Source organism: Uranotaenia lowii, chromosome 3, assembly GCF_029784155.1.
Source record: "Uranotaenia lowii strain MFRU-FL chromosome 3, ASM2978415v1, whole genome shotgun sequence".
Lineage (NCBI taxonomy): Eukaryota > Metazoa > Arthropoda > Insecta > Diptera > Culicidae > Uranotaenia > Uranotaenia lowii.
The window spans coordinates 215,548,280-215,567,029 of record NC_073693.1 but is presented as its reverse complement, the minus strand read 5'-3'; the positions used below and the strand labels follow the sequence as shown (position 1 = coordinate 215,567,029).

General features: G+C 40.4%; 1 protein-coding gene across 2 annotated transcripts in view; it reads right to left on the bottom strand.

Moving 5' to 3' along the window:
* Nucleotides 1-5,628: 5,628 nt before the first annotated feature.
* LOC129751254 (glucose dehydrogenase [FAD, quinone]) overlaps nucleotides 5,629-18,750 on the bottom strand; it is a 207,148-nt gene continuing 194,026 nt past the window's right edge. For both annotated transcript variants that reach the window (XM_055746641.1, XM_055746639.1), the window contains exons 5-6: nucleotides 16,699-17,993; nucleotides 5,629-6,331 (exon numbers count right to left, since the gene is read on the bottom strand). In XM_055746641.1, coding sequence (XP_055602616.1) covers nucleotides 6,077-6,331; nucleotides 16,699-17,993 — 1,550 coding nt within the window. In that variant the 3' untranslated portion in view covers nucleotides 5,629-6,076. The remainder of the gene's footprint in view (nucleotides 6,332-16,698; nucleotides 17,994-18,750) is intronic.

The following is an 18,750-nucleotide window of genomic DNA, read 5'->3' as shown; positions in this document are numbered from 1 at the left end:
TAAGCTTATTTTTGAGGAAAAAATGTTGGAATCTTGAGTCATCATCTACTATCAATCTTTTAATAAAAAGGGCTTTACATTGATTTTCAGGGTCCATGAGTTTAAGTCCTCCTTTCGCATAATCCAGATACATTTGGTTTCTTGCAACCTTAAAAAAATTCGTGTTCCATAAGAAATATCCAGTTATCTTTTTTATTTCCGCAATGTGACTATTATCTGGAGTAAGGACTTGTGCCACATACCACAGCTTCGAAAGTAAATATGTATTGAGAATGAAAACTCTTTCCCATAAATTTAATTTCCTTGAGTTATGAAGTCGACTTGTGTGTTTTAGTGAGTTTATCAATTTTTCGTAGTTCAATAGTACCATTTCTTTAAAGTTGTCTTTGATAATGATCCCTAAAATTTTTAAGCTGTTCTTTTCCGTAATTTGTTGCGGGCCCAAAACGCAGTTATTTAAACGCATAAAATCTGATTTTTTCTCATTTAATTTGATACCAGCAGTCAGTTCGTATTCAGATGTTATTTCCAGAACTTGGTCAAATTCAACATCATTTCGGATAATCTAGGTTAAGTCATCCGCATACGCGAAAACGCTGAGAAAATTTCCATCTAGAAAGATACCAGGTAAGTTATCACTCAATCTTCGTATCAGCGGTTCAATGTATAACGAGAATAAAAATCATTGACAAGGGACAACCTTGTCTAACAGAACGTTGTATTTGAAAAGAATTTGTCAGGGTTCCATTAACTATAACTTGAGAAGAAGCATTTGTGTAAAGATTTTTAATCAATGCAATAAATTGCAGTGAAAATTCAAATTTTCGCAAGACGTTGAAAAGCTCTGTATGATTCACAGAGTCAAAGGCTTTCTGGAGATCCAATGTAAGAATTGCACATTTTACTTTCTTTGATTGTTGTGCTTTCAAAATTATCATTCTTAGGCGATCCAAATTAGTAATACACGATTTTTTTCCTACACCAGCTGTTTGTCCATCACCAAGGAGATTTTGAGTGTATTTTGATAAACGATTGTCAATTATCTTGGCAAAAATTTTATAGTCGGTATTTAACAAACTGATAGGACGATAGTTACCAAGATCATTTGAATTTCCTGTCTTGAAGATAAGCTTAATAATTCTACTTGCGAAGTTCTCTTGCATCATAATTGAGCCATCTAAAAACCGTTGAAAAGCTTCAACATATCATCTTTAACTACTTCGATGTGTTGTTCATAAAACTCATATGTATGACCATCTGGTCCTGGCGTTTTTTTCTTACTCGCAGCCTTAATTGTACTTCTCAATTCGTTTTCATCAATTGGAGACACTAGGATATCATTTTGATCACGTGTTAGGTATTTATTAATATTTTCAAATCGATTCGGTGGGTTTGATAACGTAGGTACAAGTTTAAAATTTTCCTTGTAATAATCATAAACAATTTGTTTTGTACTTTTATTTTCGGGGGATTCTATTTTCATCTTAGTTCTTTTGGTTTCCTGTTTCAATAGTTTCGACATTTGAAAGATACTAATTTTTTCACTTTCCAACATAGTTGATGGTTGGAAACGGCTTGCATGGTGAAGAATACGTTTTTGTTCAAGTGCACGTATATCAGATTTAACCTGTTTCATTTCATTGTAAACATTTTTTCCTAGAGCTTGGCTTTCCATCAGGTTATCTAGAATTCGAAGGTTTTTAGCTACTGCATGTTTACGGCTCATCTCAAAAGATTTTGTTTCGAAAAATTGTCGGGTTTTCGATTTGAAATCGTATGACCACCATTCTGAAAAATTGTTACTGTATTTCACTCTTTTCTTCAAATTTAAATACATATTTCGAAATTCCAAACAAGTATCATCATTTCTAAGTATTTGATCATTTACTTTCCAGTATCCTCGCCCCCAAACTGGGGCAACTTCAGAGGGATTTATCCTGAATGTCAAAACTATTCCATGGTGATCAGAAAAAGGTAACGGGAGAGTTTCAAACTTTTAAACGTGATTTGCGAAATCAGAGTCAACGTAGAATCTATCCAATCGCGAAGCTGAATTCAGTCTGTAAAATGTAAATTGATGACTATTTTTTCCTATATCTTTCAATTTCAATAAATCTACAAAATCTTCTAAGCCTTTGCAAAACTGTTTAACGTCACTTTTGCAATCATTGGCATCTAAAATACAATTAAAATCTCCTCCCACAAGAGTCCACCTGGTATTAGATTTCTTCAAATGTGGAACAATTGTTTCCCTAAATAAAACATCTCTCCCACTTTTTCTCTGAGATCCTGAGTGACCGTATACATTAATTATGTTTATGTTATTGAGCATTACAGAAGAAAGCCTCCCACTAGGATCAAGCAAAGGTTGAGCAAAATCAAGAGTTTTCCTGATCAGTATGGCGGTACCCACATTATCATCACTCCTGTTTACATAAGCATGGAAGCACAGACAAACAGACAGGACACTCTGAACAAAATCCGGTCAATTTTTCGCAAACCGATTACACTGCCATCTGTTGCCCACATTGCCTACCAATCACTTTCGATATTATAAAACGATCATGGTCACCTTTGAAAATTTAACGTTTTGTTTTGAAGCGTAAACAACCGTTTTGTCATTTGCAGTAGTAGGTACCTATACTGTTTTGTATCTATTTGAATATAACTGTTTCTGCTTTTTAGGTTTGATTCAAAAGGCTCCACTGCTGTCTGCGGACCCAGTCAAATACATTAAAAACTATTGTGATGGTGGTGGTGACGGTTATGTAAAGAAAATCCGAAGACTCTCTTCAAGAATTCATGTTGACATCGGAATATTAATACCATCCCTCATTTAGCATAACGAATCTACAAAACAATATTCCTGCAAGTTATGCGAAGAATAGTCGAAAATTTCAACTTGAAATTATATGATTCACCTTCGGAAACGGAAAAGTTTACCACCGTTAACTTCCCGCGTTCAAAAAATTAAACTAAATAAAGACAATTTTGCACAATTCGTCCTCATTTAGAACGAAACTATTGAATGTTCTAAACGATTTTCCAAAAAAAAAAAATCCATAACTTATTTTTTATAAAGGATATCATTATAAAGATTATGACTTTAAAATAAAAAAATGGAATAGGCACAAAATAATGTAAAGACATTTGTTTAAACAAATAATTTATTAAAGAAAGTTTCTAGATTAGCTTACAACAACACACTTCGTAAATTTTCTACAGCACCTTCTACCTTCGGCAGTGGAAAGCATCTTTTGAATCGATTTGCAATTAAAAAAAATATGTCGTTTGCTTTTTAAGAACATTGATTAACCTAAACATTCAGATATTTCTCTCTTAAACGCAAGTTAAAAATTGTTTACAATATACCGAAGTTTCCTATTTTATATTCATTCCGAAGTACGGCGAAATTTTCTGCTGGAAACTGCATGAAAATAAATATAATATCTGGAATGGGAACATTTGCTTTAGCTATCCTTCACACTTTGACCGTACGTTTGAAATAAGATTTGATCGGGAGGCTACGAATGGTCAATCTTAAGGTGCAGATGTTCTTTGAGTTCAGTGAATGTAAGCTGAACGCAGATTTTCTCAGGAAATCTGGTGCGCTACCCACGGATTCCCGTCTCTAGTAATCGATCCACATACATAGCATTCGCCTGTCTTCGTCATTCCTGAAAAACTGTGTGAAAATGTTAGATTTCCGAGAATTAGACACCGTTAGATAATACTTTCCGGAACGACCAATATCTTACGAATACCACCGAGTTTTCCGCCCATGTATTTTAAGCTTTGAGCACATACCAAAAATGCAGCTGCCACCATCTAATTAAAACTCTTTTTCCGTCACCTTCTTTACACTTTCAAAAAGGCATTTTGTTTTGAATAATATTTTGGTCGTTAAGGAATAGTAAACAAATATAACACAATAAACAGGGCTACCATGATGGAAATTGTGATTTCCAAAAAAGTGAAGCAGCGCTATCTGGTGGTGACATTGCTTAGCTTCTCAGCTAGTTTTGAGAAGAATGAAAATGAAGTGTCCCGTCTGTTTGTCTGTGATGGAAGCTTGGAAGAAAACTAAAATCATTGAACGACACCTCCTGTAGCAGGACTACATCCAAACCGTTGTTAATTATAAAATCCTTCAGTAGAAGTTTTTTTGACGTTTATTGTAATGGCATTTATGTTGATTGAAGCTATTTTTCTAGTAAAATACATAGTGCATCGAGTTTTGAACTACACATACACATATACATATACACAGACATGAAGGAAGGTAGAAAATCCACCACCCAACAACCAAACATGTACACTTCTCACTTGACAGATTTATTACCAACATCTACCCGACTGCGCGATCTGTTGTTTGCACCAGATCGCTCCCGTAATTTACCTCGCTCCTGCGATTTTTTTGCGATGATTTCCAAAGCGTTTATCGGGTCAACTCCACCGGCTTTGTGCAGCTTCTTCCTACTCCTCTCGATAGTTCGGTACCTTCTCGCATCACCTTCCGTATCGGACGTCGATTTCTCCGCGATCAGTGGACGCTTGCCAAGCCTCTCTTCCATTTTCTCCGGCTGCGATGTGTCCATTTCTTCTCCGCTAGATTCCGAATCAACCTCTCGCTCTCGCCCATCTTTACCATCGTCGACTACGTCGTTTTCCTTCACTCCCTCTCCTCTCTCCTTAGTTTCTCCAATAGACGATTTCAGCACAACCATGCTGAGTTCTAACTTTTCCGCATTTTCATTCAGGTGCTCATTCACGTTGTGGTTAACTGCATTTTTGAGTGCATTTGCATACGAACTGGGTTCTGGCTTTCCATGGCTACCACCAGGAATGGCGATGTCATTATCAATGCTTGGAACACTATTATTGCTTGACTTTTTCGGACAGTTGGCCTTCAGATGGCCCTCTTCTTTACATACGAAACATTTGTGTTTTAAACCTTCGTAGTAAATTCGACCCCTACGGTTCAAGAAGTACAGCGTTGATGGTATGTCTTTCTTTATGTCCATATATACTCCACGTACACCAGTGTACAAATTGAGCTCCAACTCTTGGAGCGTGCTCCGGGAACCGAAAAACTATGGTATTTTTAACGACACCGTCCGACATTTCCAGGCCTTGTTGGTACAAGGAAACTTTACTTAAAGACCAAAAGGAGGGCCTCCCCCTCTAGTGACCGCGTGGTTAGAGATAGCTCACAATAACTTTGTACGACTCTCAAAAAACACGTCCGCTTACTTACTTACTTACTTACTCCGCTTAACTTAAGTGTCTGATCGTAAACTGCCTTGAAATAAGTCTTTAATCTAAAAAAAATAATCAAAAAACGAAATGAATCTGGATCTCGAATCTGAAACATGAATCTGAAATCTGAATCTGAAATCTGAATCTGAAATCTGACTTGATTAATCTTTTATAATACAAGACTATTCAATAGCTTAACCTGTCTAAAATCTGTCTAAGATGAAATGGTTCATAGTGATCTGCTTTAATTTGTTGTACTATTCCTGCAATTTTTTACCAAGAAAACAATTGTTTTGAATAATTTTACACTATCCTTAGTCAACAAGGAACTTTTTCTCATATTTTCAAGTTAAATAAAACATTCTAATATTTATTAAAAGATTTATGGAAATAAAATATTCATAATTTACATGAAAAAGTTCCGTTCGCGCTAGATAATGAAATAATAAATGTCGCTATGAATGAAATGCGATGAATTATGTTCTTCTTTTTGTACTTTGTAACCAGTATTCATGAAAATACCACGTCCAAAGGTATAAACGCCGCAATGGATTCGTGAACGTTATGAGTCGATGATCCTAAAATGATAATATGTTACTTAAGTTTCTGGATGTTACGCAATTTTTCAACAGGTTGTTGGTTGATCAATCTCGAAATAATGTGGGCGTGGCTTTTTCCGCCACTCACTCAAGAGGTTGTTAGGACAGATTGAAAGAATATCCGCCCCTTCCCTGGCTGTTGTTGCTGGCTCCCTAAACGATGAGTCTCCATTAAATGCTAGAGTGGACAGTTGAGTTTTCGGAAAATGGGAACCCTTTTAGGCTCGAGCTCCCCACGCCCTGCGTATCAGATGGGCTGCCTTTTCACCGATCATCACTATCGGAGCGTTGGTGTTTCCGGACGTCACCTTGGGCATCACCGAGGCATCGACTACGCGTAGATTCCGCACCCCATGGACGCGCAGCTCGTGATCTACCACGGCCATCGGATCCCGGAGCGGTCCCATCTTACAGGATCCGGCCTGATGGTTTTCGGCACCGGTATTCTGGCGCACTGCGCATTCCCAGTATTCCTGAAAATAAAAACGAATAAAATATTTTTAATTATGATCAAGGTTCTTGAAAAAGCCTCATGTATTCATAATATGAGGTATTAAATGACACTTTTGAATTTTTTTAAGTTGAGCTTGCCTGTATAGTATTGAGGATTTTTCAGTGATTATTTTAAATAAGCTTCATGATACACGCAAAGGTTGAAAGAATGCCGGACAAACAAGGAAATTTTAAATGAAAATCCGGGGGTTTGATTTCATATTGACAACCATAAATCCAAGCAATATCCGGGCAAATTTTTCAAAACCCAAGAGAAAAATGGAAATTTTTTTTATCAAAACTCATTGACAAATTTGGAATCGTCTTTTAAGCTCCAAAAAACTTTTTTTTTTGTACGGGATTTTCATCCTCTGGGATGATTCATCACTACAACTTCCAAAAAACCTTTCATGATTTATTTATAAAACTTGCTATAAGGAGGTGTTTGTTGTTATTTTTTTTAATTTGCCAAATAACCAGTATCAGCTTCAAAAACAACTTTCAATACTTTAGAAAATTTACAAAAGAATTCTTAGAAAGATGAATTCTCAATGATTAATTGTAACAAGACAAAATGCAATTTCGAGTTCAGAGAAGAATGTTACAATTTAATCATTCAATTAATTTTTGAGTCTTGCTAAAATGTTCATTCTTGATTAAAATGTTGCAATTAGTATACAGCCAAATTTTAATATTTAAATAAAATATCAACGAAACACCAGGTTAGTTTTTCACTTTGGGATGCCTCATTTATACTCAAATTAACACACTACCCAGCAAACCATTTGGTGGGTATTTCGAATTTGCACATATACGTGAAAATATACGTGTAAACATATCGTATATAATGCAGCGAAACCAGTATATACGTATCATTTTGAAGACCATATAGGTACATTAGTACACATATTCTTGATTTAGATTGTATTATCGTAATAAAATCATGAAATGTATTTAAATACGATAAAGAATATGCATGGGCCGCACATTGTAGGTGAAGATAAACGGATTGTCGAAATAAAATCATGCAATGCATTTAAATACGATAAAAATATGCATGGGCCGCACATTGTAGGTGCAGATATACGAAAATGATTTTAAATAACATTCTATACGATATAATCTGTAATATAAAATATGACTTCTGGTTGTATGGGTTTTTATTGAACTTAAAGGGCAAAAACGAAATGATTACGACACCGAAAATGTCATGTCAATTGTATTAAAATGTTTAAAATCAAATCAAAATTTAAGGGTAGGTTTATTCATGTATTTACTTCAAAAATCAAAAGAAAAGTAATTCGATGAAGCCTTGAGTGTAAAATTGAACGCATTTTCGCTTGACGCCCTCCATCAAAATCTTTACAGTGTCATCCGGTTTCTCAGTTTCTCTCTTCTTCTCATTTTTCTTAACATGTCTTTCTCGTTTTTGACGATCTTCTTGCTCTTCCGAAGTTGCCGCTTCATAATTGCCCAGGAGGGGAGATGAGGGCATAACGAGCACCCAGGGCATAATAAGCACTCCTTTTTTCTACATAAGTACGTATTTTCTTAAACAAATTTTCATAAAGACTTGTTTCGTACTACCTATAGTATTAATTTTTCACCAAAAAAGAAATATCCTTTTCATCTTTACTGAAATATTAAATAATAACCAGCTAGGTTTTCAAGTAACGAAAATATTATAATTTTTGAGCACCACCAAATAAGCTTTTATGACCTTTAAATCATCTTGTTCTGAAATGTACGCACTGCAACATGGTTTACACATTGTTTCTCAATTTTCAGCATCATAAAATTTTTGATTTTTCACTTTAATCAATTTTAAAACGCGTTTTTACTTAAATTTGTTCACTGGAGGCGAACAGAGCACTATCAATGAAGGCATAATGAGCATTTTCTGCCGGGGAATCTAGCAGCGAATTCAACTCGATGAAGTCAACTGAATAATAGAGCTACAGTTTAACTTGTATCGTCTGACGATTTGGCCTATTGGTTAGATGTCGGAGAGGTAATCAGTAGACTCGAGTTCGATTCCTGTTCGAGGGGATTTTTTTTGCACATACCATTCATGATTGATTTTTTTTATTGTTACATTATACGGCTAATAGCATCAAAGCATGTGTTAATTCTTTGAATTCTACAAACAGACTTAGATTATTTTGTTATTGCTTCGTTTGATGAATCTACGCCTCACCGTTTAGTGCAATCATGAGCATGAATGATAAATGAAAAAAAAATCACCTCGACCAGGAATCGAACTCGAGCCTACTGATTACCTCTCCGACATCTTACCAATAGGCCAAATCGTCAGACGATACAAGTCAAGCTGTAGCTCTATTTCTCAGTTGACTTCATCGAGTCGAATTTGCTGCTAGAATCCCCGGCAGAAAACGCTCATTATGCCTTCATTAATGGTGCTCATACTGCCTCGGGGGGTTTCTCATTATGCCTCTGCAGTGACTGGTTTTCAGCATTCAGCAAAAATTTTTAAAATGCATTTTTAAACGTTTTTACCTACTTTTTCAAGTTTCATCCAATTAGGCCATAGAATATTTCAGTGTCTGAACACCAAACAATGATGTAATTCACATATTACAGCTGTTCTCTATGGGTCAATAAGCGTTTTCCTTAAGGTGGCCATTATGCCCCCATCTTCCCAACTGCTCCACCAGGCGCAGCTCCGGACAGTTTGGCGGGTTCATGTCCTTTGGCACAAAATGGACAGAATTGGCCTCATACCACTCCAGCACACTTTTGAAATAGACTGAGACCTGAGACAAGAGACCTGAGACACGAGACTTGAGACCTGAGACATGAAACATAAGACATGAGACCTGAAAATCCGGTCACATAGCGGCTAGCTGCAGTAAGCCGGCGAAGTGTCTTATTTGCACTGGTCACCAAGTAACTGGTTACCCAAGGTGCTCTACCTACGAAAAAGCGCTAGTAGCGCAGGTTTGGAAGTAGTCCAAATCAACCTCAACCACTGTCACGAAGCACCACAACTTTTGCGACTGTTGGCGGTGGAAGAGAAGCTAGACATAGCATTAGTAGCAGACCCCTATTATAGGCTCTGGGCTGGTTGTTCCAACTCCTCGTGGTCCAGGTTGGAAACGTCTGCAAGTCCGGCGTATTGCAGATGTACGGCCAAGAGAACTACCATCAAACCCACTAGAGGCTGTCGACGGGTCTGCCAAACCCGCGTGGAAGAAGTGGTGCACCCGGGTACTTAGGTACCAGTACTTGGGTGTGAAGATGAGAGTCCAACACGCGTTCGGGGGGTCATGGCCCTGAAATGCGGACGTGACCGGAGGGAGAGCGATCGCCAACTCGTTTTGCGCTTCGGTGGGTATAGACCCGACCCCGCAAAACGAGTTGATGCGCTAAGGGTGGCCAATGGTGGGCCGATCACTTGGGACGTGTTTTACACGTCAGTGTCAGAGAGGCACAGTTCAAGCCAGAGGTGTCGGGGTTCGACACGCGCTTCGGGAATTGATGCGCCCGAACCGCGAGTGCGACCTGATGAGGGCGGTCTACAGCTCGATCTGCGCTTCGAGTGAATCAAGCGCCTGACTTGAAGATGGAGTAGTTGCGCTGAGTGGTGACTTAAGTCAACACTACTTGTGAGTTCGGAGGAGTCTGAGTGCCACACGTGACTTAGGAGGCTTACCCCCCTAACCCGCGTGTTCGAACAGAGAAAGTGTCGTCGACAACTCGCTTTGTGTTTCTGGATTTCCTGGACTAGATCCACAAAGCTTGTAGTTGCGCTTCATGGTATAACGAGAGGCCCGACACGCTTCCGGTTCTTAGCAGGTGGCTTAAGCGCTACTTTCAAATGGAAGACCACCTGCCCTTTCCTAGTTTGCCCAGCTGGTGAGACTCGGTCGCGATTTCCTTTTGATTCCCTGTTTTGGGAAAGAATAACAGAAATCGTCCAGCAAACAGGCAGGATTACAGTTCCATCATGCTCTATCGAATCAAAGCGTGAGCTGAAATATTTGGGTGTGGTGATTGACGACCGGCTCAGTTTTAAAAACCACGTTGAGTATGTGTGCAAGAAGGTGGAAACAGCAACAGCTGCACTCACAAGGATAATGGTGAACAACTCGAGGATCCGATGAAGTCAGAGGAGTAAAATTTCGAGTGTAGCTTCGTCAATCCTTCGGTATGGAGAGGCGGCCTGGTCTTAAAATCCAGTGTAACCAGCAGTAGCTGAACAGAGGTGAATGATATTGCGGGTCTTTAGTGCATACCGCACCGTCTTGTCGGAGGCTGCATGTGGGGGTCATACCCATCTTGGTTTTGTTGGTGGAGGACTCCTATTGCTACGAAAATAGAGGCACGCAAAACGTGAGAATACGAACCAGAGTTAGCTCCACGGCCAACTGGCAGTGGCTGTGGGATAGCTCAGAAAGAGGAAGGTGGACCCATCGTTTGATCCCAAATAGCAAGGAGAAAGCATGGCGAAGTGGATTTCTACATGACGCAATTCCTGACTAGTCATGGATGCTTCATGAAATATCACCACTGGTTCCGACATGTGGCCCCGCTAGTCTTCCTAACATGCGGTGACGTGGGCGAGACACCCGAAGCGGACAACATGTTGCAGAAGATCTGTGATGACATCAACACATGGCAGGCAGTCAGCGAAGGGCTCGCTCGGATAATGAATGCTTTACAAAGGAGTTGGAGACTGACGCAAATTGCGATCGACGTAGGATAACGTAACTTAACTATACTGAGCTTAATGAGTCCAAAGCTATCAAATACTTACTTAATGATCCCGCGCCGATCCTCCGGTGCATAGGGCCGTGGTAAAAGACCTCCACTGTTGACGATCTGGAGCCAGCGTCTTCACCTGGTCCTAGTCAAGATTCTCGTCGACAGTTCGGATGTTAGCGGCTAGGCTTCGCCGCCACGAGTTTTTGGGTCTGTCTCTTCTTCGATGTCCTTCTGGATTCCAATCAAGCGCCTCTCTACAAATCTCGTTTTCATAATTTCGCAGCATGTGCCCAATCCATCTCCACTTACGTTCCCGAATCTCGATTTCTAGCGCCCTTTGATGACACTGGCGATATAGTTCCTCATTCGAGATCCAGTTGCCAGGCCACCAAGCGCGAATGATATTCCGCAGGCAGCGGTTTACAAATACTTGTAGTTTTCGCGTCGTTACCGCATATGTGCACCAAGTTTAGCACCAGTACAGCAATACGGATTTGAAGTTTGAATTGAAGATTCGGATTTTCGTTCATAGAGAGATCTGGCGTGACCCCCAGATATTTCGGGGACTCGCAAACGCAAATCGGGCCTTTCTGATCCGGGTTTCGATGTCTTTCCTGGCACCACCATCAGGCGTCATCTGGCTACCAAGATACTGGAAGCACTCCACTTTCTCAACTTGTTGCCCAGCTAGCATGAAACTGGAGGGATTTCCTGTGTTGATCTCCATCGACTTGGTCTTTCCGACATTGACTTTGAGGTCATCGAGTTTGCTCTGCACATTAGGTTGTGTTTGGGCGAGCAAAACAATATCGTCAGTCAGGTCAAGGTCCATTGTTGAAGGATTCCACGGCAATCGATCCAGTCAGAATCTCATCCATTACGATTAGAAAAAGTAGCGGTGATAGAATACATCCTTGTCTCACTCTAGCAGTTACCGGGATTGGTTCGGACAAGACACCGTCGTGCAAGACCTTGCACGAAAATGCCTCGTATTGTGCTTCGATGAGATGGACTAGTTTCTCTGGTACTCCTCTTCACCTTAGAGCCGCCCAGATGTTTTCATGGTTAAGTCGGTCGAACGCTTTTTCGAAATCAACGAACACCAGCAGAAGAGAGTCCTGGAATTCGTTGATTTGTTCCAGTATGATTCATAGCGTTGTGATGTGGTCCACACATGATCGTCCGGATCGGAATCCAGCTTGTTGCCGTCGGAGTGTAGCGTCTATTTTCTCCTGGATCCTGTTCAGGATAACCTTGCAGAGTACTTTGAGGGTTGTACAGAACAACGTTATGCCTCGCCAGTTACCGCACTCTGTCAGGTCTCCTTTCTTCGGGACCTTTACGAGGATACCCTGCATCCAGTCTGCCGGGAATGTTGCAGTATCCCAGATGTCATCGAAAAGACGGTGTAGCATTTGTGCTGATAGGGCAGGGTCGGCTTTCAGCATTTCATCAGGGATGCAATCGATCCCATGTGTTTTGTTGGATTTCATGTTTTTGATTGCCGCTTCTATTTCAGTCAGCGAGGGCGCTTCCGAGTTGACGCCATTTATGCGGCTTACTGTTGGCGCTTCGAGCTGCGAGTTCTGTTGGCCATCGCTATTCGTGACTTGGAAGAGTTGTTCGAAGTGCTCAGTCCATCGTTAGAGCTGATTTGTTCAATCGGTCAATAACTGACCTGCTCGGTCTTTCAGCGGCATTCTTGCATTAGTTCTTGCACCACTGAGGCGGCGTGAAATGTCATAAAGTAATCGGATATCTCCATTGGCGGCGGCTCTTTCTCCCTTTTCGGCTAGGGAGTTTGTCAAGGCTCTATTGTCTCGTCTACAAGCTCGTTTAACTGCTTTTTTCAGCTCCGCATATCGTAAGCGGTCAGCTGCTTTGGCTGATTCGGCACATGCTTGCTCAATTCCGATTTTCGCCTTTCTCCGATCATCGACCATCCTCCAAGTTTCATCCGACATCCATTCACTGCTTTTTCCACAAACTTTACCGAGAGTACCATGGCTCGTCGTGATAAAGGCATTCTTGATTCCACACCAATGTTCTTTGACTGTTTCGTCTGTCGGCAGCTGCGAGGCTCGGGATTCTAGCTGTTCAACGTATGCCCTTTTCACCTCTGGATTCTCCAACCGGCGGACGTCGTATCGACACCCGACTTTCTCCTCGCGCCGTTGGACACGAGCAACTCTCAGTCGTATCTTGCCGAGGACGAGGTGATGGTCAGATGCAATGTCTGCGCTTCGTTTGTTGCGGACATCAAGAAGGCTCCTTCTCCATTTTCGGCTGATGCAGATGTGGTCAATTTGATTTTCTGTTTAGCCATCTCGGGATACTTAAGTGACCTTATGTGCTGGTCGATGGGGGAAGAGCGATCCACCGATTCTCATGTTGTTGTTGCTACAAAATTCTACAAACAGTTCTCCGTTTTCGCTCATCTGTCCTAGGCCATAGCGCCTCATCTTGCGCTCAAAGTCTTGATTGTCGGTGCCAATATTTGCGTTGAAGTCGCCCGAATGGATTTGAATGACACCCTTTGGAAGTTTTTCTACCACGCTGTTCAGTTGACTGTAAAACTGCTCTTTCTCCTGCAAATCGGCAACGTCAGTTGGCGCATAACGCTGGAGGTAAGGTTTCTAATCCGTGTTCTAAATCTGGCTACGATTATTCTTTCGTTTATCGGTTCCCATCTAATGAGGGTCGCGTAGGCCTGCGGGCTTAACAGGAAACCAACTCCTCGTTCCCGAGTAGTATGTTCTCCTCGTATGCCAGAGTAAAGCAGGACTTGCCCGGATTATGTCTTGTGTTCTCCAGTATTAGGCCAACGGACTTCAGTCAGTCCCAGAATTTCAAGCTTGAGGCGGCTAGCTTTTCTAGCAAGTTGAGCCAGCTTGCCTTGTTGAGCAAGGATTCAATCGTTTCAAGTTCCAATTCGTGTCCGTGTTTTCATGCTAAAAGTCGTCGCCAAAGTTCCAGGTTGGTAATTTCTTTCGGATTCCGTAACAATTTTATGAATCGGAAGCAGTAGGTTGTTAGCCTAAAGTCCCTATCCCGCGATGGGGTGCCATCTTGGACTCAGCTTGCGGGAGTCGCATTTCGTAAATTCAGCCGCTCGCTGCGAGACAGACGCTGTTTGTGCCGCCCCTGACCTGGAGAACAGACGCTCGGTTGTTGTTGCACGCCCCCCTGACCTGGGTAACAGACGCGTGCGGCCACCTTCTCTGCATGCGACCAAAGCATCCACCGGAGTTGGGTACTCGATCTCCGCTTAGGTTACTCGCATCCCTACCGGTATCGCGGGGAGGTAGAGATAGGAGCTATCAAATGAACTACGCTAAACAATCAGCGTAGCCGATCGGACCACCATATGAGGATTCTCGGCCGTTCAGGATGATAATTATTTCAAACTTCTAAGCGAGTGTTGCATGAGACTTGAGACCTGAGACCTGAGATCTGACACAAGAGATTTTAGATCTGAGACCTGAAACCTGAGGCAAGAGACATGAAACCTGAGACAGAAGACATAAAACTTGGGACTTGAGAACTCTGTTTTGGCTCGACCTGGAAGGGTACCGATATGCAAAATCTGTGGTGGAGTGATAAAGAGTCAAATGTGTTGTTTTTGTGTCCAAGGAGAAAAACAGCTCAATTTGTCATTACTTCCCCCAAATTTAACATTTTGAGTTATTTTGAAGGTAGTGCTTCAGCAATCAGAAAACGTTATCATGAATAGTCTTGATTAGGAAAAAGGGTAGTTCATAGTATACATTATAGATAGCGCACGTAGTGCTCAAACATTAAAGTCGAAAAACTTCTTCTTTGAAAGATATCTCGGAAACCACTTGACAGAACGTCACAAAAATTTGTAGATGGAAATATTACATTAATAAGCAGCTTTGCTGAAAATGTCAATAAATTCTATTCATGGATTCCAAAATTATTTACAAAACAAAGTGTTGCATTTTTTTCGAATACGCTCCTTACTTAGCTTAGCTTAGCTTAGCTTAGCTTGATTGACTACTCACATCCACCTTAAATCATTGAACTTGAAATGCAACAAGAAAAAAAAATTTTAAATCAATAGTTTCTTATAAGCTTCGTCAACGTTTAAATGTATTTTTATCGGTATTTAGACAAACGCATTTAAAATTCCATGATCGCAGGCGTGGCTCAGTAGAACGAATTCCACATCGCCAATGGTTGCTACTTCGTGATTGACCGAGGCCACCAATTTTATCCAGAGGTCAAATGAATGGTATCTGGGATTGACAGCACATTCACAATGAACAAAACTGATGCTCTCTCTTTACACATCAATAACGGCGCCGGCCACGTCCTAGTAGTCAATGGATAGAAGGAAAATTGAGAAAAGGGATTGAAAGAATCATAATTCATGCTTTAGGACCGAGGTCACCTCTGCATCCTAGCAAAACAATTGATTTTGTGGATTGGGTAAAAAGGATATGATCAGGAAACACTTTTGACTAATGTTATTTTATCTGGGTTAAAATCATATTCTAAGCTCCTGCGATTTCGAAATCAACTGGTTCACCTATTCTAGCAACAAACTCATTTGAATTTTGAACACTCGTAATAAAATTGAAAATATTTATTTCCTACCAAGAAATGAGAGAATGACTTTTTTTGATTAAGTAGAATGAATGATACAGAAATCTGAACTAAATTTCTGAAGATTTTGCTGATAAATTCATAGCTTTTCTTTATGCAAAATTTGGTTTATTATGACATTGTTAAGCATGTACTTATTAAAAAAAAAAACAAAACAACTTCATGAATTAAATGAAATTGACTGACAAATATTTTCTATTTCTGAATGATAGATTTACAGTTAAAAGCATTGGTTTTCCAATTGAAAAATTTCGTACCAGCATATCGATTTTAGCACATCTTTATGGTTCCTGAGCTTAAAAATTTATTAATATTGCCGAAGTTTTTATGATCACGTGAAATCTGTACGCTAATTGGCGTATAAAATTAAACCAATTTCCGTACGAACCGCATTTCAAGATAGGTACTTTCACAACGTTGTACAGTATCAATTTACAAAAGATTTAGATAAAAGGTACAAATGAAAAAGTTCCTGTGAACAAAATTCACAAACAGTAGAGTTTGTGATGCTTAGTCAATATTATAAGGAAAAAAAATTATCGAATTGTTAAATAATGAATTAATATGCTGACTTAAAATTTAAGATTATCTAATAAACAAATTATTAAATAGATCAGAACGGGCTCACCGAGGCAGGAAAAGCGGATTCATTTCAAGCTCAAATTCATCCAGTCCAGTCCCATCCAATTCTTGAGGCTCTTTTGTTGGTCGATTTGGTGGCACTTAGTTTACCGGAAATGAAATGTAGTAACGCCATGGTGAATTAAAACGGATATCTTCTTGAAAACTTGTTTTCGAAATTTTTTGTCCATTTTTTGGACCATCTGAAATCCGATTTAGTTTTTTTTATTTTAAAATTTCACTTCCCAACTAAATAAAAAAAAATACAAGATAATTTTCGCGGAGCTGTCACAAACACGACCGATCACTAATTTTTCTCATGGCCAACTCTTTTTTCGAATACGCTCCTTACTATCTAAAAAGATTTGCTCACCTGAGTTCCAAAGTCATGCTCCTCGCAAGCCTTGATGGCTCGTCGATCCAGCTGCATTCCGTAAGCCTGCAGCGCCTCCGTCTCCGACATCCTGATGGCGAACCGGATACCCTCGACCAGTACCTTAACATCCAGATCTTCCTTCAAGTAGTTGACCACAATCTTAGGCGGGTCCAGCGGATTGTTGGTCTTCAGCTCAATGAAGCCTCGACTCTTGGGGTGCAGCACGGCCGGGAAGATCTGGATGGCCCGGGAATCGTTGCTCAGCAACTCTCCGACTTGGCCGGTTTTCGCACAATCGGCCAGGAATCCACCGAAGTAGAACTGTAGATCCGGATCGTCCGGTCGCTCAGCGTATTTGGTGCTGATCTTTGCGGTCACAGAAGAAACACCGGTGCCGGACATGAGTCCATCTCGGAACAGCAAATATTCCATGGCAGTGGCCCAATTCAGCGGAGCCGTATTGGAGTCGTTGATGAAGAAGTTTATGAAGTACGCAACGTGGTTGTGGAGATTTTGTCCAACACCAGGTAGATCATGGATTGGGCGCACTCCAACTTCTTCAAGGTGGGCTTTGGGTCCAATGCCACTGAGCAAAAGAATTTGGGGTGAGTTAACGGCTCCTCCACTGATGATGACCTCCTTCTTAACCAGGATTTTGCGCATATGTCCATCTTCGTCGATGATTTCGACACCATGAGCTGTCTTGGAGGTCGGATGAATCAGTACCTTGGTCACGGTTGTGTTCAAAAGAATGTGTAGGTTTGGTCGATTAACAGCTGGACGGAGGAAAGCACGAGCAGAACTGTATCGGATACCGTTTTTACTGGTCGTTTGTGCAATCATAAATCCAGTTGTGTTAGCTCCATTCAAATCCTGAACAGTGTATCCCAATTCTTCACCAGCCTTCAGAACTGCATGCGAGAATGGTGGACTGTACGGGAACTTGGAAACAGGCAGTAATCCTCCGGTCGTGTGGAACTTGCTATCAACTTCATTGGGTTGCTGGTTGTCTTCCGATTTCAAGAAGTATGGCAACACTTCCTTCCACTTCCATCCTGGATTTCCCATAGCTTCCCAATCATCATAATCCACGGGATTCCCACGGATGTACATCATGCCATTCATGACCGATGTGCCACCGAGAACTTTTCCCCTTGGCCAGTAGCATCGTTGCTCCGGAGATCCGAGACAACCGTACTGCTCCGGTTCTGTGTTGTACTTCCAGTCTATGTCGCTACCGATGTAATTGAGAAACATGGAAGGAATCTGCGCTCCCGTCGGTTCGTCCGGACCTGAGTGAGAAAAAGAGAGAGAACGACAGGAAAAAAATGATTAACGACCAAAGTGATGGAAAAGTTAATTTAGTCGAGATAATTAATTTCTTGCTAGAGTCGTTTGATGCCTGAACGTTGGCAGTGTCAACTTGATGTTGCATTTCATAAGCTAGGATTCACACTTTCATCAAGTGAAGGGGTGAGAACATAAGATGTTGATAGTATAAGGTATCCTTAGGAAGGGATTTTCTAAAGTTAATTTGGAAAAGGACTATCAGCTTTTAAAATATACTACCCTTCAAAATTCTAGAATCATAACATAAACTTATTGATTAAGTCAACAAAATCTGAGAAGATAACTGTACTGCATCAAAAACATTCACAGTGAAGAGTCGCTGAGTTCAGCACAAAGTAGAGGAAAATGTGATGAGCAAACATTTCAGTTGCAAAAAGCATTGTGAAGTTTCGTTGAGTTCTGCAAAAAAAAAAACCGTTCTGCAACAAAAAAGATGTCAGCTTGATTGTTGGTTTAATGAACAGTGGAGATTTATTACCCCTTACTATCTGGCAATAGAAGTAATAAATTAGCGAAAGTCGAAGGGTAAAGATAATTTGAGTCAGCATCGGTGCCTCGATTATTGGTGCAGTTTTTTTTCCGATCTATGTTTTTTTGGTTCTTTGGGCTTTCAACATATCTATTAATCTCGAGACGGTTTGAATAAAGTTTCGATCAAAACTTTAAACAAAATTTTATTTATTTATTCTTTATTCTAAT